Raw genomic sequence first — 24635 nt, 5'->3', positions numbered from 1 at the left:
ATATTCTACAAGGCTTTCCTGATGTTTCTTTCTTTCTTTTGCTTAATTAAAATTTTTTCATATACATATACATGTACATACATGGATACATACACACATATATAAAATTTCCCCCTGCAATTACATGTTAAAACATTCTGATCCTTAATGCTAGCGTTTTCCTTCCATTGATTACTTCCAATTTATCCTGTGTACAGCTTGTTCGTACATCATCATTTGCATGTTGTCTCTGCCATTAGACTGAGTTCCTTGAGAGCAGGGACTGTTTTTATTTTTGTTTTAGCCTTTCTTTGTATCCCCGGCATTTAGCACAGTGCCTGGCACGTATTAAGCACTTGAGAAATATATGTTGACTGACTGAATGACAGAGTATGTGCTCAGTAAATGCTCATTGAATTGGAATGTATTGAATTGAATATCTAGCTCTTATTTTCATGTTCAGACAGCTGCTGCTATTAAGGAAGAGAGATGAAAAATGTTCCAACGGGTTAACACAGTTCTTTCTCAACCTGCTTTTGATGCTCTAATGCCAAGGAAACAACTTTAGAATATAAATTTAGTGCTTGTGTTTATTATACAGCATTATAAAAGAATTCTGAGTTACAGTTATGAGGCTGGTTGGTTTTCTTGTGAGTGTGTGTTATCTTCCTTTTCCAAACCTACTGTATGAAATCTTCTCTTCATGGAACATGAATGTTTCAATTATCGCATTACCACTGTAACTACTTGCCCAGGATCCAAGGGAGTGTTGAAGCTTTTGGTCTGGCATGAGCATTACTTTTTAGACAGCCCTTCTCATTTTCCAGGTTCCTGCTATAATGTCATCCAGGTTCCTCCTCAGAAAGCAGACCTCGAGGAGACAATCCATGGAGCTCAAGTGATATGTTCCATTCCTTTTGACCAAAAGATGAAACCTTCTTATTACCACAGCTTTGGTGAGTCCAGAGAAAAATAAATCAATAATGAGCGAATAGATCTGACTGGTCTTCACTTGTCATCGTAGCCTAGATTGCTTGGTTAGCATAGTTGATTGGAGCAGAGGGCTAACAAGGCAAAGTTCCCAAGTTCTATTCCACCATTAGTATTTCAGACAGTCCTCACTATGGCCCTTTGCTCTCTATGCTCTGTTCATAAAGAAGATTGGATGGATGTGTGAGACTCAGTTCAAGTTATCACTATTGTGGGGAAAAAACCACGACACCAAGCTTAATAATGGATTAGTCGGTCAACAAGCATTTCATAAGGACTTATTTTGTACCCGGAACTGTGCTAAGCAAGGAGAAGACAAATACAAGCATCAAGATCATCCCTATTCTCAAGGAGATCTAAAGGGAGAAGATAACAGACAAGAAAGTAGAAAAAAGGGGAAAGAGGAAGACAGAAGGGAGTGAGGGGAGGAAGGGGAGCATGATAGAGAAAATCTGAAATGCAGTCTGGAGAGGAATGAAGCATGGCTGGCCTGGGTGCCCTCCTTAAATAGATAATCTGGAAGGATCCATCCAGTTGGAAGGAGAAAGGCTGCACGGACTGAAGATACTTCCAATGTATGAATTCCAGGGCTAGAGTAAGCTTCCAGGATGAAAATGTTTCTGGGACATGTTAGAGAGAGTCCAGAGGCAGCCTGGAGAGGAGTGTGACATTATCGCGGTATATGATTAAGGTGCCCTTAATTCTACCTTACTAATTTGAAGGCATGATAGGAAGGAGGTATTTAAATCTTTAGTAAACACCATCTTTAGGTTTCTTCAGGATTGCTACAGAAATGTGTCTTCTCCTGCATCTTAAACCATGTGGTCCAAAATGCTCCTGTTTTGCTGACCCACTGGAGGAAGGAAGAGGTCTGAAGAGTATGTGAATTCCTATGTATATAGTGCCATGAGTGAAGCCGGTTCTTTTGCTCTGGCTTAGTATAAGATTTCCAAACCATACGTGCCACCTTATGTGACACCTGCTTTTTCACACATAGTATATCTGGATCAAGAGATGAGCCAGCAGATGATTCATGTCAGTATGTCCTGGCATTTCTCTTCATCTTCTAGGGATTAGAAATGCTATGCGCAGCAGAGCTGACAGAGAGCAAGTGAAGAATTACTATTAAGTAGTCTTTGTTGAGGCTGATGATCTGCTGAGACATGGTTTTGTATCACCCAAGCTGTTCTCTGTGACTCAGTTTGTTTTCCTCTGCTTTGCCAAATTCTTAAGGTCTTCCTACAGAATGTAAGCTCCCTGAGGTGAGGGACAGTTTCATTTTTGCCTTTGAATCTCTTAGTACCTAGCCCAGTACATGGTATGCAGTGGGTATTTATTAAAAGTTCATTGAATGAAAAATCAATAAGCCAAGATTGTTCTTCTGGACCTTTCAGGAATGACAAAAAACTATGTCATCTTCATCGAGCAGCCCCTAAAGATGAACCTGTGGAAAATAATCACTTCCAAAGTTCGGGGGAAGGCCTTTCTGGATGGCATCACCTGGGAGCCCCAGTATAATACACGGTTTCATGTGGTGGATAAGCATACAGGACAAGTAGGTATTTTGAGTATGTATGTCAGCAGTGCTTTGCACACTATAGGAACTTAATAAATATTTGTTTTTTTAGAAAAATTGTTCAGAGATGAATTTCCACAAGGGTCAGTTTCCACATTGTTAATTTCTCACCATTGATGAGGATTCCTCCATTGGTATCAAGAAATTCTTCCACTGGTATCAAGAAAACTCAAGGTTTGCTTCCATCACATCGGTTGGAACTCCTGGGTTGGATTTATGGGAGGACATAGCATCATAGGTGTAGTTGGAAAGGATCATAGAGGTCATCGAGTCCAACCTCCTCATTTAAAAGATGAGAAAACTGAAATCCAAAGAAGTTAAATGACTTCCTTGCCTACGGTCACATAGATCACTAATATTTGAGGCAGCATTTGAGCCCAGATCTTCCTGGGTTCTCTAGAGTCACACAGGATACAATGAATGAGTTGTAATATTTTGGAAGGAATTCCCACGCTGATGATATCATGTCATATTGGAGAAAGCTGGGTTGCATAGTGGTTAGAGTTCTGGACCTGGAGTTATGAAGACCTGAGTTCAAACCCAGTCCCAAAGTCACTTAACTTCCAGCTCCCAGGATAATAATGGCACCCTACCTGCAGGGAGAAGAATATCAAATGAGGTAATATTTGTAAAGCACTTAGCACATAGTAGGTGCTTAATAAATGCTTATCAGATATCCACTGAACCACTGGGACATTTCTTACTCTCTGCTACGAAGTGCTAATCTTATCTCTTTTGAAACCATGGATATTATCCATCTCCATGGCCCGGATTAGCTATTTGCCCTTAATACAGCAGGTTCTGCATATTAGAATCACTTTAGGAAATGATTATATTAACCAGCTGAATCAATTAAAAGGACATCTGTGAACATTATCATAACAGTGCCTCTTCCACATGGCAGTTACTGCTGATATAGGTATTGCATGCATAGTAGTCTCATAACTTCCTTCAGTTATCCACCGTTTAATTATGAACTCTCCTAACTCCCTGGTATGGTTACGACAATGCTTATGAAGTCTGGAGTTTCAGCCTTTTGTTTCACGGTGCTGGCTGATGATCAGGTCCATGTTCTAGGTTTCTGTCCTAGAGGGCCATTAAAAATGATAGGTTTCTTGGAACCCCTTGAATAATAGGAATTGGGGTTTTTTGTAAGCATAGACCCGCATTGTGAATAGACCCAGAGCAGAGAACCTGTAGGATGGGGGATGGGTATAAGGACAGAGGTAATCTGGGCTCAAATACCTCTAAGAGACCGATGAATCAGGAAGTTATAGTAGCTGATGTAGCTTCTGTGGGATGGTTCCACCTGTACTTATCCTAGCATCAAAAAGGCAACTTGATGCCCCAAACTAAAAACTGATTCTAAGAGGTTATTTTCCTTTAACATGTGGAATAATGGACAGGGAGCTGGCACTGGAGACAGGAAGACCTAGGTTCAAATCGTGCTTCTGATACATACTGGCTGTGTGTCTTTGGGCTCTAGACCAGAGATGTCAAATACACAGCTGGCAACATGAACCAGATTAAAATGGAATTGGGAAATATTTAACAAAATAACAAAAATGCAATAAAACATAGATAACATTACATTTTAAAGCAAGTCAGACTGCTGCCCTTATCGATCCTAATGGGGCATGAGTGGCCCCATTTCTATTTGAGTTTGACATCACTGGTTTAGATAACTCTAAGACTTATCAGTTGCAGAGAAGGTGCTGACTTGCCTTGTTTCCTCACCTAGAAATTTCCTGTATCAATTAAATCATAGGTCTAGTCCCTATCCTTATGTAATAATATGTAAGGGGTTGGATAGTCTTATTTAGGCTCAAATAAGAGTAATTCTATTAATCAGTGATTCTTTAATGCAAATTCAATCAAGTGTTTATTGAGGGACTGGCACCACTTTTTTCAAGTTGACAGCATTTTAAACCATGGAACCCAACCATGGTACCGTGGAAAGAGTCAAAAGGTTTGGGTTGAAATCTCTGGTCTGCCACTTACTAGCTGTGGAAATTTGTGGAAATCATTTATCTTCTCAGCTTCAGTTTTCTGATCTGTAAAATGGAGATGATTTGAGTTATTTTGAGGAACAAATGAGATAATGCATATGGAGTGTTTTGTAAGACTTTAAGGCCTAGATAATGCCTCTCCCCCATTTATGTATATGTTTCTGCTTCTCCCCCATTTATGTATATGCTTCTGCTTTTCTATTCTTTCTAGATAGAATACCTTAAATTTGATTTAGTAAAGCACCCCTTCTGGGACACCTTCCCAACTTAACACTCATTGGTCTGAAGGCCAGATTTCCAGGGAACTGACTACTTATCTCTAGGGTTCAAGAGTATAGTCTATGGTTCTTTATTCTTAAAATTATAGTTCATGTGTCTCTATCAGGGATGTTACCTTTAATAGTCAACTAGTAGACACAATTAGTTTAAAGCAAAGGCATATACTAAGATGGCATAATATAAACAGTAGTTACAAACATTTTCCCCTCCTCCCATAAACCTGGAACATACTTTCCCACCAATACAGAAAATGTCAATGGGAAAGGTGAACACAGACCTAAGAGTTCACTGGTGGTGTGATACATATCTAGGGAACAAATGGTCAAAGCAACACACATATCTCTGATACTCCAGATCCCTGATGTCTTTCTTCTTCTTGTGGTATCCTCATGCTATTTATTCCTGGGTTCAGCATCTCTGTTGGATGAGTCCATCATCTTGGCTCTCTGAGTATGCTCTTCAGAGTTTAACTCTCATTTGCTAGGTCTAATTCTTCATTGAATCCATAGTCAGCTCTCTTCTCTGCTGCCAGGGGTCTCACTTCTTTGAAGCTGCTTCCTTCCTGAAATACTGTTCTTCTCTATGTCCATGTCTCCACAGAGAGTGTGTATCTCTCTGTTCCTTGTTGTATGTGTCCCATCTGTGCCTGAAACTACCTGGAACTGTTCCACTATCTTTTACTTGTGCAATGGACTGGTCCCCTTCTAATTTTATCAGGCAGAACTTCACACTTCAAAAAGGGATAAATTGGTGTTGATACATCTTTGCACCTATAAATACCTTATTGCCTCTAATTTACTCCTTGCTTTCTCCGATTTTATCAACAAAATTTACTGGATCCTCTTATTTCATGTCTTCCTGACAGCACTGCTGACATTTCCGCAGCTTGCCAAGGACACCTGTTTTTTTCTGATCCTGCCTCTTGTGGGTTTATAACTTGTCCTAATTTGCTATTTTCTACATATATGTTAAGTATGTTCTATAGCTAGTCATCTGGGTCATTTATGACAATATTGAACACATAGACCTGAGCTATTTCTTGCAGGACCTGGCTATGTTTCTATGGGCTACACTGATCCAACAATGTCACTTTTCTGAATAGAAACATCAAACTCTTTGTGGTGGTTTTCTAACCCTATTTCTTCCATGTCTTGGTGAAGATGTGATACACAACAGAATCATGGTACAGTCCAAGGATCCAGGACCAATGTCAGCATATACTACCTTAAGTTTGCCAGATGTGCCATACAGTCACATCAACAGAATCCCAGCTTTTGATTTTCCTATACTTAAGCCACATGAATCCTAATGTCAAATAGAAGAAGAAAAAACCCTCACTTTTTGTTTTCTTTCTCTGTAGGTCCTTCCAGGGGTATTTTACAGTAAACCTTTTATTAGTTTTCATCAAATCAATGCCTTTGAGGACCAGGACTGTGTTGTAGTGGATCTGTGTTGCCATGATGATGGTAGAATCATGAACGCTTACCAGTTACAGAATCTACGGAAAGCAGGAGAAGGGCTAGACCAGGTAAAGTTTTGTTGTTATATATGTAAGGAGAGAGCCTCACATGTAAGGAAGGACATCAAGTGTGGTGGGGACAGTGTCCTTGTGTGGAGCTTGAACGGAGGCAGAATAGACATCTCTAGACTCTTTTCCCTCTACCCTTCTCCAAGGAAGACTGTCATTCCTGCCAGGAGGAAAAGCAGGAGGTTGGGACTGGAGGCCATCACTCTGCTCTCCTTAGAGGGTGGGGGTACCAGGCTATAAGTATATCTATCTTCTCCCTTAAAGATTGTTCATCTAGGATATATGATCAGGTTCCAGTTAATTTCTGATCCCTTTGTCCTTTTTAGGAGAGGAATGCCTTACTCTTCATGAGGGGCAGAGTATTCATCTCTGCCAATAAGGAAAGTATCCCATACCAGTGGGCTTTGGGAAAGAGGTTATATTTCAACGGCATTAAACCTGCTAGTACCAGGCTTAGGGTGTAAAACTGCTTGTTCCTTTCTTGGGAATTACAGACCTATAAGGATTTGAAGTAATTTTATAGCACTGAAGTTAGAATTACTTTTTTTGTTTATTTAAGATTTATATTCCAACTGCTCCCCCAAATGAATTTGAGGGACCTTATAAAATCAAGAACTCATATGTAATGGTGGATAGAATGCTGGCCTTGGGGTCAGGAAAGCCTGGGTTCACATTCCACTTCTGACATTTACTGTATGACTCTGGGCGGGTCACTTAACATGTCTAAGTTTCAGGCTACTCTATAGGACTAATTTGCAGATAGAGTTTGATCGGCAATAGTGGAGGGACTTCACCTACTTGATTGAAATTACAGATCCTTCTTGTGTCTGTCTGTTGATAAAATCAAACACAACACAAAATAGGATGACTAAAAATAAAAATTGAACCAAATTAATTAAAAGGATTAGAGAATTAAACATTACTAGACACATGAGATGAACTGATTACTGCACTGAGCCCTGAATATAGACATGTGTTTCCTGGCAGCCCAGGGATAAAAAAAGAAACAGGTTAGGTTTGATAATTCTTATTGTAAAACAAATGAAAACATACAGGCTTATGCTTCATTACTTCAAGGACTTGTTGGTAATTCATCCACTGATGCAGATCATAATCCCTTCTTGATTTTGTAAATAGGGTTTATTTTTGACTTAGGGATTTTACTGCGGCTCCCAAAATTCATGATTTAGTGATTAACCCTCTGGAGATGAGCCTCTCTAAACTTAGCTAGACTGGTCCTTGTATGATAGGTATGTAGAACATTGCCAACCCTGTTCTTAAATTCTTTCCATCTTGGTAGGAGATGTAGACCATATAGTCTGGTGGTACATAACCTTTGGCAACCCAGGGTCATCTCTATGATGCAGGCATCAGTGTTGGCCTTTTTCCTGGTATTTAACTTAAAGAGGATTTTGTACTCCTTAATTCAGCAATCTCAAAAGAGCTTTCAAAAGTTATAGAATTGTAGAATCTTAGTGCTGTTAGGGATCTCCAGGTAAAGAGGAAGAAACTGAGACCCAAAGATAAGTGACTTGCCCAATGTCGCACAGGAAACTCATGGAAGAACTGGGACTAGCACCTGGGTCTCCTGGCTCCAAGTCCAGGCCTCTCCACTGTAGCACAGTGATTCTTCACTGTAACACCCTGCTCCTCCAGTGTACTTTGCTGCCTGAATTGTTGGTTTATGCCTGTAAGATATATGTGTATGGGTTGTCTAAATTTATAGATGTAGCTGATGGGTGGCATGGACAGATAGGATCTGAGGTTGGCCAACGTTTGCACTTAGGAGAAAGGCCATGCCTGCATCCCCAGCTTACTAGCTGGGCAATACCTCAAGTCTCTAAGAGGAATATCAGACTAGAAACATATCTATCTGCCTCTCCTCAAATGTCTGTGTTCTAGGAGTACAGTAGGTTCAGAAGGAAAACAGCTTTCCTGACTGCTCTTATGAAGGAGTCTAGCCCTTAGCCTAACCTTACCAGCTTACGCCTCCACACCAAATGCTATTTACGCACAAAACCCCCCACAATGAATAGCAATTAAATCCATTTATCCAAGCAAAACAGCAAGTTGAAATCCGAGTTCAACAGTTTTGAATATACCAGAGAATATTCAAGAGTAAATGAGTCCTTCACCTGGGATTAAGATAAGATTTCAGCTTAAGCCAGGAGGGAGAAAATTATTTCACCCAGGGGAAGTTCTTTCTCAGCAATCTCTAGAATTGCAAGTCCTGGGATGTTAAGGAAGGAACATGATGGGGCCAGCTCCCATACATGTCTGCAGCTCGGGCCAGGTTGCAGGATTGCAGGGAAGGTGGGATTCCAATCTATCATTCAAATTCTGTCTCTCTTAACTACCTTCCAGGAGGTCTTCTGACCTCGTGTGTTCTTGAAATGTCTGAAACCAACAGAAGTAAGTCCCTTGTGGCAGCCACTGAGGGATGTGCCCAGCCAATCAGGAGTCATACCTCCCACTGCTTACTATGATGGTATTTTCTCTCAAAACTGCTCTAGGCTTGATTGGAAGCCTGATTATACAATAAATCTGAGGTGGATTTTTCTAATAAGTTTTGACATGTTAATATTATGTATTGTTGATTAAAGAGTGATCCATATGCTTTAAAACAGGGGTTCTTAATCTTTTTTTTTGTTGTTGTTGGTCGTGGACCCTCTTGGCAGTCTGATGTGGCCTATGGACCTTTTTTCAGAATGTTTGTTGCCTACATTCATAGTTAAAAGAAATGCTAAATTTCAATGAGAGCTTAGTGAAAATAAAGATGTAATATTTTCCCCACTTAATTTCATGGGCCCTCTGAAATCTATCCATGAGAATCTGCAGACCAACTTAAGAACCTACTGCTTCAGAAACATAGAGAACCCAGAGGCCACATTTCATGGCAAGATTTGAATAGCCTTGTATTCTTTTTTTTTTTTTGTGGCAGGGCAAATGGGGCTAAGTGACTTGCCCAAGGTCACACAGCTAGTACATGTGTCAAGTGTCTGAAGCTGGATTTGAACTCAGGTCCTCCTGACTCCAGGGCCAGTGCTCCACTCACTGGGCCACCTGGCTGCCCCTAGCCTTGTATTCTTAACCAGACAGTGTGCCAATCTACTTCTCCATGGAGGGGCACTCAGAGGGTGAGACCTATATTTTCCTCAAAAGGGGGTCTCTATCCCAGTACTTAGACAAGTTCTTGGTTGAACTTCCATAGTTCTGTACTATGTAACATGAAGTACATTTTGAAGGGCAGGTGTGAGTTGTCTGAACTATAGAAAGACCTTGGATTGGCCCCAGTAGGCCATCTGAGTAGAACTATATCCTGACTGGTCTGCCAGGTTGAGTTAGCTGTCAATGCCTTCTCATGTGGTTGAATGAACTGACTTGTCAGGTGGGATTATCAAATATTGTCCTTTTAAGTGTTGGAAGATGTCTGTCAGATAGAATGATTTTCATTTTGTTATAGATGATGCAAAACTACTCCTTCTAACAACAATTAGCCAACAGGCTCAGCTGCTTCTTAAAAGTCTGCTTCTAATTAGAGATAATAAAGCTATGTAATCAGCATGGAGACAGATGCTTGTTTTCCCATTTGTTGTGGCTAAAGGACATGTATCCAATTTATCAAACGACTGTCCCAGTTATTTAAATATAGATTGTAACAAGGTATGGGCTGGGTCAGAATCCTGTTATATGGCGTTTTGGATTAGCAGTTCATTCATCTTCAAATTCTTCCACCCTATCCTGATTTTATCAGTAGTATTATGATATAAATTTTAAAGAAACATTACTAGACAGAATTAATAATAATAGCTGGCAATTATATAGCTCTTTGAAGTTTACAAAATGATTTCCAAATATTATCTCATTTTATCCTCATACCAACCCCGGAAGGTAACAACTCTGCTATTATTATCCTTGTTTTACAGATAAAGAAACTGTAGCAGAGAGAGGCTAGATGACTTGTCCAGGGTCCCACATCTATTACATGTCTGGGGTCACACTTGAACTCAGGTTTTCCTGATTTGATAACAAGTGCTGTATCCCTAGCTGCCTCTTTTTATTTATACCACGATTGAATCATTTGCTCCATAGACAGTGTTGCTCTTTGTCATGTGTGGGGCTGTGGTTGAATCTGATTGCCACAGGGAAGACAAATGTTCTGGACATTGCAGAACCTACTGTAGTTGAGTCTGAATTTGGGGTCAGAGGACATAGGTTCAAACCCAGGCTCTGCTACTTAGTACCTGTACGACCTTAAATAAGTCACTTAGCTTCTCTTGGTTTCAGTTATCTGTAAAAACTAATGGATCAGATGAGATTATTTCTAAAAATCCTTCTTGCTGTGAATCTAGGATCCCTTCCAGTTCTAAATCTTTTGATTATCTCTATTTGTCAAGCTCAGAGACGATGAAATTCAGGGTCAGAAAAAGTTTCAGGGGAAAATGATCCCTTTAAACCAAGATTAGAGAATTACAGAATTCAGGGTTAGATGGGACCCTATGGAGGCTGTCAGAGTAGTGGAGAGACAAAAGAAATGCACTGGGGGCACAGAGATGGGGGAGGGCATGGGGAGGACCACATGATGGTCCTAGAGATGGGCTAGAGACTGTCCCTGAGAGATGTCTGTGCTGCTAAATGAGAACCCCGGGGATGAGGCTGGTTGAGTGCACTCTCACATTTGCCCAGAGCTGCTGTAGCCAGGGCATTTAGAGGAAATAATTAGAATAAACAGTGCTTATGCATGTCTGATAAATCTTGTGGGTGTGCAAGTCAGCAGGGTTTTGGTGACTGGGAGGCTGTGAGTGTGGTGTGTGTGTGTGTGTGTGTGTGTGTGTGTGTGTGTGTATCCATGTGCTATGTTGATTGCCCTCCCTTTGGGAATAGCAGACAAGGTAAATGTACTTGTGTCCCTATAGTTTTGTGTATATGCATCCTGCCCAGAAATTTGTATGTGTGTACATATATATGTAAATATGTTTGTATGTGTGTATATGTATATACACACATATATGTATATATAAGTATATACATACACACACACACACACACACACACACACACATATATATATATATGGAGAGAGAGAGAGTGAGAGAGAGAGAGAGAGAGAGAGAGAGAATTATCTACCTAGAGTCAGTGAACATTATGTCCCTAAGAACATACACTCTTAACTGTTACCCTATCCTAAGGGAGAATCTGTGCCAACAATTGGGGAACCCAACAGACATATGCATCTCAAGCAATTAAATCATCAATAATACTGTCTCCTTTGTCAGAACTGTAAAGTGAAATTTCCTCTAGAATTATTCCATGGGTTAGCAAACAATATTATGAGATTGTGAGGATAACTGGATTTGACAAGGCATTTTCCTCTTTGGTTCAGGCATGAGAAATATCCCATAGGGAAACAATCTTCCCAATCCTGACTTTTTGTGTATAAAGCTTTGGCAGAACTAATTCCATTGCTGGTGTTCAACTTTGCTAAAATCACTGTCTGCTTTATTTGGAGAAAAATGCTAGCTGCTGTGTTCCAGACACCTGAAGCCTCCATGTACAAATGATCAGGAGGGCTATAGATGCTCAAGCCTTTTAGGGTGGTCTTGTCAGGGAGCTGGATCAGGGTTGGAAGGAATCCATTCCTCCTATTTGTATGAGGTAATTTAGAAGCTAACCCACTAGTGAGAACTAAATTCAGTGTGGCTAGTCTGCCCTTGCTTTACCAAATTTAAGAAAAGAAATTGTTTATAAAAAAAATTTCTGCAAAAAAAATTCTAGATTTCTAATATCCAGGCCTCTTAAATATATGCTATTAAAGCGTGAGAGGAAGGTCAGAAAATCTGGATCTTTGCTTTTGCCTTCCTCATCTTGCCATATTCCAGGTCAAGATTTTAGTTATCAAGAAGTGTTAAAAATCAACTTCAGGGTAAAAAAAAGATTCATCTCTGTCTTTTGGGGATGGGGGCTATGTGCTTCCACAGTGACTGAAATATTGATACCCCTGGGGGTAGAAGGACCTCATTCATCTGAACAGGGGGACAGGGTGAATGGTGGGTAGAGGGAACAGTTTAGCATTTGGACACCATAACAATCCTATTCCCTGTAGTGGTAGCATTTTCAAGTCTAGTCCAACTGAGGATCAGGAGTCTATAAGGAGTTAATCAAATGTACAATGTTATGGTAGCTTGTGCCTGAGGAGAGAGGGATTAGGGGAGGGTGAGGAGTCACCCTGAGAGACTGAAAAATCAACTGAGAAGAAATTTGAAGGAAAATTATAGGGAGAGAAGGACAGGTTGATTAAAACTGCCATAAACTAGATTCCACTTGGGATCAGGTGTGTATTCAAGAAAGAATGAGAGTGAAGATCAGAATTACAGAACCTCTAAGTGGCAAGGAACCTCAGAGCCCATCAAGTCCTTTCCATACTTGAACAAGAATCCCTTTGATAATCTACCTGACAAGTTGTCACCCAGCAGTTGCTTGAAGATCTGTCTTGAAAGGGAACTTTTTACATTTGAAGAGTCTAAATGTTAAAAAGTTTTTTAATTAAATGGAGCTGAAATTTACCCCTTTCCAGCTTCCACTCATTGCTTCTAGTTCTGCTGCCCGGAGCTGGACAGTTTGAGAATTATGGGACAGAAATGGAGGCAACCCAACAGGGGTATTGTTGCCTCTGTCCTAAAACTCTTATTTAGGAGAATCCCCACTTTAATCAATTTTTGTGTCTTTCATTAGAGGAGTTGAAAAGAATAAGAGAATTCTTTTGTCATGTTGAAAAGTGTAGATCAATTTAGGTATCATCCAGTTTACTATTATTTTCACTATATATTTATTCTAATAGGCATTCTAATGCCTTAGTTAAGAATCCTCTATTCTGCCCCTCTCCAAAAATCCTTACAGAAAGATTCAGAACCACCTGAATTATTTTCTAAAATAAATTTGCAGAGAGATTGCCTTGGAGACTCTGCCTGGGTATGATTTCCCACCCAGATCCTTCTTAGTCCATGCTATGGAGTAATTAGGAATCCTGGTTGCTGTCAGAAAGTTAGGTAGGTTGGAGAACATGGTTTCAGTTTGTGAATGTTTCCCTGTAGAGACTGAAAGTTTGGGGTTATAAGTAAACAACTCTAGTAGATCTCCTGAGATATTCATGAAGCTGGGCTTATTGCTTTCTTGGGGTGTGGGTTGGGATGGAGAGAGTTTAGCCTGTAATTTTTTAGAGTTCCCAAGAGCTTTGTTATGTTAGGTGTGGGAATGGATACCTCCTTCATAGGGCAACCTAGTAGTTGGGAGTGGGAGGTGAGGTGGGCAGCATTTAGGACTGAGGGTGGAGAAGGAGATTTGTTCCTGGCTGCTAAATGAACCATTCGTGAACAAAATCACTGCATCTGGAATCAGAGAACCTGCATCTGAATCCTGACTCTTACTATTTGCCATCCGTTGGATTTTGGGTAACCTCTTCAGGCAACAGTTTATTCAGCAGCACAGTAAGAGTGAACTGGATGATACCTAAAGGACCCTTCCAGTTCTGAATCCTATGATTTATTTTGTTACTTCATGTTGCCTGCTCCCCACCCCCCCACCCCCCACCACCCGCAAGAGCCTCTGTCTAAAGTGATAAAGTCAAAGCTCTAAGATTGTAGTTCTCAAAGTGTGGCCCAGGAGCCCCGGGGTGGGGATGGGGTCTCAATAATTTTCAAAACAATACCTATATTCTTTAATGTCCAGTATGGTAAATACTGATAGCTATAATCCACAGACACTTGGGGGGGATATTCTTAATTTTTAAGAGTCTGAAAGGGTCCTGAAACTAATACAGTTGAGGAGATGAAGTTGGATTTCTTTACTGAGAGAAACGTTGAAAGTCTCCAGGGATCAAACACTGAACACCTTGGATATACAACTGTAGTGAAATGCCTTGTCTCTCCTTATTTAACATTATATGCCTGAGAAGGGTGAGATAATTATCAGTTAAGGCAAAGTTCAGCTGTTCCGTGAGTCACCCCCATGTGGATCCAGAGCAAGTAACAAACAAAACACATTCTGATACTTGGTAAGTCACAGCAACCCCTGAAGTTAAAGAATGTTTCCATTATTTACATGCCTTTTTTTAAAAATCTAGACTAGCTGTTTCAAACATGGTGATTCAATTCTAAATTACTGGCAACTTGAATAGAATTAGAACTTTCTAGTATTTAAAACATGAGTAGGGGGAGGGAGAAAGGTTTTTGTCAGGGTGCAGGCCACCTTTTTGCAGGTGAGTATCCAGGAAGTCAAAGGAGAGGATATGTTTAGCACTGTGCTACGCACATAGTGTTGAGGGGGAAAAACCCAGGGGTTCAGGAATCAAATTGGTTTTTCTCATCCTTAGGGACTCTAACCACTTAGGAAGGGATCCTGAGGGTGGAGCACCTTTACAGACTCTAACTGCTTAAGGTCTCCCGAGTACTGGAGAGGGTCAGGGATGAATTCATGATCTCAAACATTCTTTAAATCAAGGTGCCAAAGATTTATTATGCTTTACAGTGGGAAAGAGTTCTTAGGGAACCTGCAACCTTACACGGGTGCAGGAAAGTTTTTATAAGAGATTTAGGGGTGAAACATGTCAATTAGGTGTTTTGGGGTGGGATTAGGGAGTGGTTAAGGGGTGGTCAGTTCTTAAAGGAACGTGCACTTTTTGTATCTAGTGTGCAGGTATCTTACCCAGTGTTCACTGGGAAATAGCCTAAGGGGGGGGTTACCTGGGGGTGTGGTTTTGACTGTGAAACATCACTAAGTCAACCATCGGTCAGGGCTGGCTAAGGATATCCAGATGGCTTCCATCAAATATCTTGTTAGATAAGACGAATGTAAGGGAGTATACATTTGACTATGTCTAGGATACGTATCAGAAAGGTCAGTAAGTAGTAAATATTGTTATGTCCCAGTGCACAGCCAGTTAGCAATACACAAGGAGTCCAAACTAATAAATTCTATAGGTGCATCCGGCTGCAGTATCAGGAGGAGAGATAAGTGTTTTGCTAAGGCATGCTGCCCTTGAACTGGAGGGGAACTGCTAGAGCCAATGCTTTGAAGCTAGGGAGAGATGTGATTTTAGAATTGGGGTCCAGGCACAGGCACCCAAGCAGAGGCTAAGGAGAAATGTGATGTTAGAAGTAGGGTCCAAGCACAAGCACCTCATCACATAGTAGGCATGCATTTAGTAATTGATGAATGGATAGGTATTAAACCATAACGTTTTTCTATAAGGTAGCAAAAGGCTACTCTGTTTCTTCAATGATAACTCCCCTTTTTCTTAACAGGTCTACAACTCAGTGACAAAAGCTTTTCCCAGAAGATTTGTTTTGCCATTGGATATCAGCACGAAGGCCTCAGTGGGACAGAACCTCAGTCCGTTGACCTATTCATCAGCTACTGCGGTGAAACAGGCAGATGGGACGGTATTCTGTGAAGGCTTATTGATGAAAACTTTGGTCTTTGGGAGCAATAAATATATATATACATATATAGATGTATATATATATACATATACATATATATATGTATATATATATATCTGTACATATATATGAACATTATATATTATATATAATATTAGTGTATAGTATAGATATATCTAATATATCTATATCTATACACTATATATATCTAATATATCTATACCATATACTAATATTATATATATATATACACTAATATTACACACACACACACTAATTGCCTGGTGGCTTGGTGCCTAGTAGGTTTTACAAAATGAAGCTTGGAAGAATAGATCTTTTAATTCTACTCCTATTCTCCTGTGGCTGGACTGGGGTGGATACTAGTTGCTTGTTGATCCGTGTAATATTACAGTCCTCATGCTGTGTTGCTTATCTTCCATACCACATATAATTGATGTGAGGGGAGGGGAGTAGAAACAGTGTAGAACTCACATAAAACAGTCTTATGCCTGTGGTGTGTCTAAGACCTCAGACTGATGCTGATCAGCACCACTATGGTGGGATTGCTCCAATTTCTTTGAATTTATATATCCAGAACCTTTGTTCTGATGAGGATCACCATCACCATCACCATCACAAACCAGTTAAGAGATTGGTTTTTGGAAGGTATGTAATTTTCAGTCCTCTAACATCTTTCGTGGCTTTCATATAAATTCCAGAAGTAAGAATAGTTGAGAAGGTGTTGATGTGGTATAGAGGAAAGAGTGCTCAATTTGGAATCAGAAGTTCAATCAATAAGTCAACCAAACAATAAATATTTATTAAACCCCTACTATGTGCCAGGCACTGTGCAAAAACAGGCAAAAGAGAGACCCTGCCCTCAAGGAGCTTACAACCTAAAGGACTAGGGTTCTATTCCCACCTTTGTCACTAACTACATGTGTGATTTTGGGAAAACCACATTTTGGACCTCACTTTCCCCATCTGTAAAATGAAGGTGTTGGCCTAGATCAGGGCTGTCCAACCCTAGGCTTTTATTGAAACAATAGACATTATATTTTGATTTGCCATTTTAGTGAGAGCTCTGTGGTAGCTCAGCTTTGTTTACTAAAGCATTTATGTAAATTTCTATGCTTGTTGGGGGTGGGGGGCGCATAAATCACACTGAGGCTGCATTTTGAACAGCCCTGGCCTAGATCATTGGGGTCTAATTCAAATAGAAAGAGATCCCTGCCAGGCACAGACTGACTTAAAAAGCCACAAGAACATTACCTATATTGTATTGTATTTTTAATTTATTTTGTTAAACATTTCCTAACTACATTTTAATTTGGTTTACCATACTGGAGAGTTTTGGTGCTTCAGCCATCAGTTTGATACCTCTGGCCTAGATGACCTCTAAGGTTCCTTCCAGGTCCAAAACTCTGACCTTCTGATAGAACATGACAAGAAAGTTCAGTTTGCAATTCATTTTCTAAACCCTGGAGTATTTCAGCCAACTCTTCTTTTTTTTGTTTGTTTTTTTTCCAATTAATCAATTAATTAATTAATTAATTTAGTTTTCAGCATTGATTTTCACAAGAGTTTGAATTACAAATTTTCTCCCCATTTCTACCCTCCCCCCTACTCCAAGATGGCGTATATTCTGGTTGCCCTGTTCCCCAGTCAGCCCTCCCTTCTGTCTCCCCACTCTCCTCCCATCCCCTTTTCCCTTCCTTTCTTGTAGGGCAAGATAAATTTCTATGCCCCATTGCCTGTGTATCTTATTTTCTAGTTGCATGCAAAAACTTTTTTGTTGTTTTTGAACATGTTTTTAAAACTTTGAGTTCCAAATTCTCTCCCCTCTTCCCTTCCCACCCACCCTGCTAAGAAGTCAAGCAATTCAACATAGGCCACATGTTTATTATTATGTATAACCCTTCCACAATACTCATGTTGTGAAAGACTAACTATATTTTGCTCCTTCCCAACCCATCCCCCTTTATTGAATTTTCTCCCTTGACCCTGTCCCCTTTCGAAAGTGTTTGTTTTTGATTACCTCCACCCCCATCTGCCCTCCCCTCCATCATCCCCCGCCTTTTTTTATCTTCTTCCCTCTTCTTTCCTGTGGGGTAAGATACCCAATTGAGTATGTATGGTATTCCCTCCTCAGGCCAAATCTGATGAGAGCAAGATTCACTCATTCCCTCCTCACCTGCCTTCTCCCCTCCTCCCACAGAACTGCTTCCTCTTGCCACCTTTATGTGAGATAATCCACCCCATTTTATCTCTCCCTATCTCTCTCTCTCAATATATTCCTCTCTCATCCCTTAATTTGATTTTATTTCTGTTAGATATCTTCCCTTCATCTCCAACTCACCCTGTGCCCCCGCTCTCTCTCTCTCTCTCTCTCTCTCTTTCTCTCTCTCTCTCTATCTGTGTATATATACACATACATACACATTCACTTATGTATATATATATACACACATAAACATATATATATATATATATATATATATATATATGCATATTCCCTTCAGCTACCCAAATACTGAGGTCTCATGAATCATACACCTCATCTTTCCATGTAGGAATGTAAACAAAACAGTTCAACTTTAGTAAGTCCCTTGCATTATCTTTTTCTTGTTCTTTTTCTTGATTACCTTTTCATGCTTCTCTTGATTTTTGTGTTTGAAAGTCAGATTTTCTATTCAGCTCTGGTCTTTTCACTGAGAAAGCTTGAAAGTCCTCTATTTTATTGAAAATCCATATTTTGCCTTGGAGCATGATACTCAGTTTTGCTGGGTAGGGATTCTTGGTTTTAATCCTAGCTACATTGACCTCCGGAATATCGTATTCCAAGCTCTTCGGTCCCTTAATGTGGAAGCTGCCAAATCTTGGATTGTTCTGATTGTGTTTCCACAATACTCAAATTGTTTCTTTCTGGCTGTTTGCAGTATTTTCTCCTTGATCTGGGAGCTCTGGAATTTGGTGACAATGTTCCTAGGAGATTTCTTTTTGGGATCTATTTGAGGAGGCGATTGATGGATTCTTTCAATTTCTATTTTGCCCTGTGGCTCTAGAATATCAGGGCAGTTCTCCTTGATAATTTCTTGAAAGATGATATCTAGGCTCTTTTTTTGATCATGGCTTTCAGGTAGTCCAATAATTTTTAAATTATCTCTCCTGGATCTATTTTCCAGGTCAGTGGTTTTTCCAATGAGATATTTCACATGGTCTTCCATTTTTTCATTCCTTTGGTTCTGTTTTATAATATCTTGATTTCTCATCAAGTCACTAGCTTCCACTTGCTCCAATCTAATTTTTAAGGTAGTATTTTTTTCAGTGGTCTTTTGGACCTCCTTTTCCATTTGGCTAATTCTGCCTTTCAAGGCATTCTTCTCTTCACTGGCTTTTTGGAGCTCTTTTGCCATTTGAGTTAGTCTATTTTTTAAGGTGTTGTTTTCTTCAGTATATTTTTCAGTATTTTTTTGGGTCTCCTTTAGCAAATCATTGACTTGTTTTTCATGGTTTTCTCCCATCACTCTCATTTCTCTTCCCAATTTTTCCTCTACTTCTCTAACTTGCTTTTCCAAATCCTTTTTGAGCTCTTCCATGGCCTGGGACCAGTTCATGTCTTTCTTGGAGGCTTTTGTTGTAGGCTCTTTGACTTTGTTGACTTCTTCTGTCTGTATGTTTTGGTCTTCTTTGTCACCAAAGAAAGAATCTAAAGTCTGAGACTGAATGTGGTTGCGTTTTTGTTGCCTGGCCATATTCCCAGACAACTAACTTGACCCTTGAGTTTTTCAGTGGGGTATGACTGCTTGTAGAGTATAGAGAACTATGTTCCATGCCTGGGGGGATGCGCCAGCTCTGCCACACCAGCACTCCTCCTTTCCCAAGAACCCCCAACCCAGACTGGACTTAGATCTTCAGCAGGGTCTTCACTCCTGCTCTGATCTGCCACTTAATTCCTCCCACCAGGTGGGCCTGGGGCCTGAAGCAACTGCAGCTGTACTTCTGTAGCTGCCCCACCTCCGCTGCCTCGGGGCGGTGGCTGAACCGTGAACTCCTTCCACTCCCGCAGCTTTTCCCACTAACCTTCCCCGCTATCTTTGGTGTTTGTGGGTTGAGAAGTCTGGTAACTGCCGCAGCTCACTGATTCAGGGCAGCTCACTGATTCAGGGCGATAGGGCACACTCTGCCTGGCTCCTGGTCTGGTTGGTCCATGCTGCTCATGCTGGGCTCTGCTCCGCTCCGCTCTGCTCCCAGCTCTGTGTGGGATAGACCTCACCCAGAAACCATCCAGGCTGTCCTGGGCTGGAGCCCTGCTTCCCTCTGCTGTTTTATGGGTTCTGCTTCTAGAATTGGTTCAAAGCCATTTTTTTATAGGTTTTTGGAGTGACTCGGCAGGGAGCTCATGCTAGTCCCTGCTTTCCAGCCGCCATCTTGGCTCCACCCCCCCCCCCCCCCCGGAGATCTCAGCCAACTCTTAAAAATCTCTGTGCCAGAAGACAGAAACCCGATTCAGACAATTATTTTTAAAAGTAGATTTTTATTGATATCTTCTTAACATCATGTATTCCCCCATTCTTCTTCCTAGTCATCCCTTAAAGCAAAGGTTTTTTTTTAAAGGAAGAGAAAAACAATTCAGCGAACCTAATCAACACATTGAAAGGTCTGATGTTATGTGCAGTATTCTACACTGATGAGCCTCCACATCCTTCACTTCTGCAAAGGAGTGGGAAAGGAAAAGAGATGTTCTCCTAATTCTTCTTTTGGACCAAGCTTGTTCTTTGTAATTCTGCAACATTAAGTTTCAATTATTTTGTAGTTGCTCTTTTCATTTACATTGTTATAATCACTTTGTACATTGCTTTCCTTATTCTGCTTACTTCTCTTTTCTGGCAGTTTATGTAAATCCTTCTGTGATTGTGTGTTCATCATGTTTGATGCTTCCTACAGCATAGGAATATTCCATTGAATTCATGTACCACAACATACTCAGCCATTCCTCAATCAGTGACATCTGCATTGTTTCAGTTCTTTGTTAATGACCTCCTTGTGATAAATGCTTAGTGGAATCTCTGGATGGAAGGTTGTAGGCATTTTAGTTATTTTATTTGCATCATTCCATATTGTTTTCCAGGATGGTTGTACCAATTCATAGCTCCACCAACAATGCATTAATGTGCCAGTCTTCCTACAATCTTTCCAACACTATTCTCACTTTTTGTCATCTTTGCCAGTTTGCTGGGAATGAGGTAAAGCCTCAGGGTTGTTTTGATTCACATTTCTCTGATTGGTGATTTGAAGTATTCTTTCATATGGTAGTTAACAGTTTGTGATTCTTCTTTGGAGAACTATTTGTTCATAATAACATAACAATTTGTTCATAATAACATAACAATTTGTTCATAATAACATAACAATTCATGTTTCCCAACCTCTCCTGGGCCCTCATTGCAGCATGATAAACCTTTTATTCTCCCATAATTGATTCCTTATCTCACTCCTCACAGTAGCTATTTGGAGCCTTCTCTTTCCTCCTTAGGCCTTCTGAAAGCCCAAATGTTCTGAAAGAGGTGTAAAGGTTAAGTGGCTTGCCTAGCGTCACGTAGCTAGTAAGAAAGCAGGTCTTCCAGACTCCAATTCCAGCTGTCTATCACTGGCTTTCAAACTCTCCCCTTATCTACTGTTTTCTTCCTCCTGCTTTCAAACATGCCCAAGTCTTTCCTGTCCTTGAAAAAAATCTTCACTATACTATCATCCTCACTTTATTATCCTATATCTCTCCTCCCTTTTTCAGCTAGCCTTCTAGAAAAAGCTACATATATTCATTGTCTCCACTTCCTTTTCTCTCATTCACATTTCAACCTTTAATAATCTGGCTTCCAACCTCATCACTCAACTGAAACTCCTAAGTTATCAGTGATTTCTTAACTGCCCAGTCTGATGGGCTTTTCTTAGTCCATATCCTTCTTGACTCATCTGCCGCACTTAACATATTCTCCTTTTGGACAGTCTCTCCTCTCTGGGTTTTAGTGACACTACTCTATCCTGGTCTTTCAAGGACCAAACCCAATGCTGATAAGCACAGAAACTTAAACCTCCTTCATTTTTTGACCTGGGCAGGTTAACATCCCCCCTACCCCCCAGGCCACCTGTCTTGTCTCCCAGGGACTCAACTATGTTGATGCCAGACTTACCACAGGTACCGGAAAAAGCTGCAGCTCTACTGCAGTTCAGAGCTCTGGAACTCAAGGAATCTACCAGTCTCATCCTCCCTCAGTAGCAAGGATTTTAAGTGTAAGACTTCACACCAGATCAAAGCAATTTTCCTTAAGTCTAGATCTGACCATGTGACTCCTTTTCCACTCAACCAAATCCAGTTGTTTTTTGGATAAACTAACTTCTCTGTTTAACTTTTAAAGCCTTTCTAAGTTGACCCCAATCTATCTTTCCAGTCTCATTTGACATTCCCAATTGGCCTACTTTCCCTTCCTTACATGACACTCCTATCTCTATGCCATTCCAAGTAGTTCTCCCTTACTCTTGGAATGTATCCCCTCTTTACCTACACCGCATGGAGTCATCCCTTCCTTTAAGATACAAGACAAGTACAACCTTCTGCATGAAGGCTTTCCTGATTTCTACTAACTGCTAGTGTTCCCCATCCCAGAGTACCTTGTATTTAACTACTTTGCATATATTTGTAGTTATTCATTAGATACTTACGCTATACACATATATACATACATACACTTGTCTCCCCCATTAAATATAAGCTTCTTGTGAATAGGAATTATTTCTTTCTTTGTACTTATGCTCCCAATACTTGGCACATAATAGATGCTCTATAAAGACTTATTAGATTAATTCATATTCTTTGACAGCTTTTCTATTGAGGAATAGTTTTTTAATCTCATTTATTTCTCTTAGTTATCTCTATCTCTTAGATATCAAATCCTTATAAAAGATTTTTGATATAAAGACTTTTTTCCTAGTTAACTACTTCTTTTCTTATCCTAGATACATTAATTTTGTTTGTGCTCATTTTATGTAGTCAACGCTGTTTATTTTATCTTTTGTAATAGCCTCTGTCCCTTGTCAGTTAAAAATTCATTTATTTTATCTTTTGTAATAGCCTCTGTCCCTTGTCAGTTAAGAATTCATCCCCTATCCATAATTATGAGAAGCATATGATCTGCTTCTCTTGTAATTTTTTTCATAGTATGATCTTAAATATATTCAGCTCATCCTATCCCATTTTCCTATCCTATTCTATCCATTTTGAATTTATTGTGGAATATGGTATAAGATATTGGTCTAAGCCTAATTTCTTGCAGACTGTTTTTCAATTTTCCCAGCTGTTCTAATCAAATAGTTAATTCTTTCCTAGGTAATTTATATCTTTGGACTTGACAAACACTGGGTTAATATTTTAGGTTATTTTTAATTCTTCCTTATTTTGTCTGTTCCGTTGATCTACTTTTCTATTTTTAGCCAGTACCAGGTGGTTTTGGTTATTATTGCTTGATAGAGCTTGAAGTCTGGAAGTGCTAGTCCCTCTTCATTCTCTTTTAAGTACTTTTCTTGGTTTTCTAAATTTTGCTTCTCTAAATGAATTTTCTTATTCTTTTATCTAGCTCTGTAAAGTATCTCTTTGCTAGTTTGGCTTGGCATTAAATCTGTAAACAAACTTTGGTAGTATTGTTAGACAGTCCTTTATGTTTCCTTTGGGGTCTCTTCTAGATCTGGTGCTCTCATGAAAATCTCTGTCACAAGGATCTGGAAGAGGAAGGAGGCATAGAATTTCCCCAGATCAATTATGCCCAATACAATGGAATGAAGTACCGATTCTTTTATGGCTGTGGCTTTCGGCACCTAGTTGGAGATTCCCTGATCAAGGTTGATGTTGTGACCAAAAAACTGAAGGTGAAAACATGTGGAAATCTCCTCCATTTCCTTAAAGGCCTCAAGACCTATTCTGTTATTTGGCATTAAAAAAAAGATAGCTGCTAAGATGCTTTAATTTTCAAGCAGTCCTATCACCTACTATATTTGGGAAGCATGAAATCCCCACTGGAACACAGATTAAGAATTCATTTTTTTAGGGAATGTAAACAGAACACCAGAGTACCAAAAAATGATTTTATCTTTGGTGTTTGGGTTAAACCACTAGGACAATTCCATTTTAGGTTGGCAGGACAAAAATTATGTTGGCTGATGGTATCTGGGTGTAGGAAAGCACATCTCCTCTTCTCCCCCACCCCATTTTTTCTCCCTTCTCCTCAATTCCCCATCAATGCTAGGATCTAATTTAGTAAACCTAATTTTGTGTGTGTATTTGAATGCCATTGTGGGTAACCAGAGTTAGACTGAGTGAGAACAGCCACATATAAGTTCTAACTGGCCACAAACTTCTTTATCATATATTCCAGGTGTGGAGAAAGGATGGATTTTATCCCTCAGAACCTGTTTTTGTTCCAGTACCAGGAGCCAGTGAAGAAGATGGTGGCGTTATTCTTTCTGTAGTGATCACTCCCAACCAGGTAACTATGTTCCCTTGGTCAAGATAAAAAAATAGTTTAAACAGTTCAAAGCTTGGAATTAGTGATTTAACTCATCTTTAGTAGAGGGTAGGGCCTGATTTCATTTTTTAAATTTATATCCCGTGTGCCCAGTGCAGTGTCTTGTACATATAGGTGCTTAATAATTGTTTACTGAATTGAGTTGAGTTAATGTCTTGTGACAAAGCTCCATCAGGCCTTTGTGCCTTTTGTCTTCTCTTTCCTTCAGCCCTAACCCAGTCACCACTTTTCTTATCTTTTTTCAGGGAACTGACATAGCTA

At 39.9% G+C, this 24635-nt stretch overlaps 1 protein-coding gene across 1 annotated transcript in view; it reads left to right on the top strand.

The window, feature by feature from the left end:
• Positions 1–24635, top strand: part of BCO2 (beta-carotene oxygenase 2) — a 41419-nt gene that overhangs the window by 15896 nt on the left and 888 nt on the right. Inside the window, exons 6-11 of the mRNA XM_036744785.1 lie at positions 807–935; positions 2364–2524; positions 6194–6361; positions 15661–15798; positions 23536–23718; positions 24225–24335. Coding sequence (XP_036600680.1) covers positions 807–935; positions 2364–2524; positions 6194–6361; positions 15661–15798; positions 23536–23718; positions 24225–24335 — 890 coding nt within the window. The remainder of the gene's footprint in view (positions 1–806; positions 936–2363; positions 2525–6193; positions 6362–15660; positions 15799–23535; positions 23719–24224; positions 24336–24635) is intronic.

Source organism: Trichosurus vulpecula, chromosome 2 (genome assembly GCF_011100635.1).
Source record: "Trichosurus vulpecula isolate mTriVul1 chromosome 2, mTriVul1.pri, whole genome shotgun sequence".
Lineage (NCBI taxonomy): Eukaryota > Metazoa > Chordata > Mammalia > Diprotodontia > Phalangeridae > Trichosurus > Trichosurus vulpecula.
The sequence above is the reverse complement of the archived record's forward strand: the minus strand, read 5'-3'. Positions and strand labels throughout refer to the sequence as shown.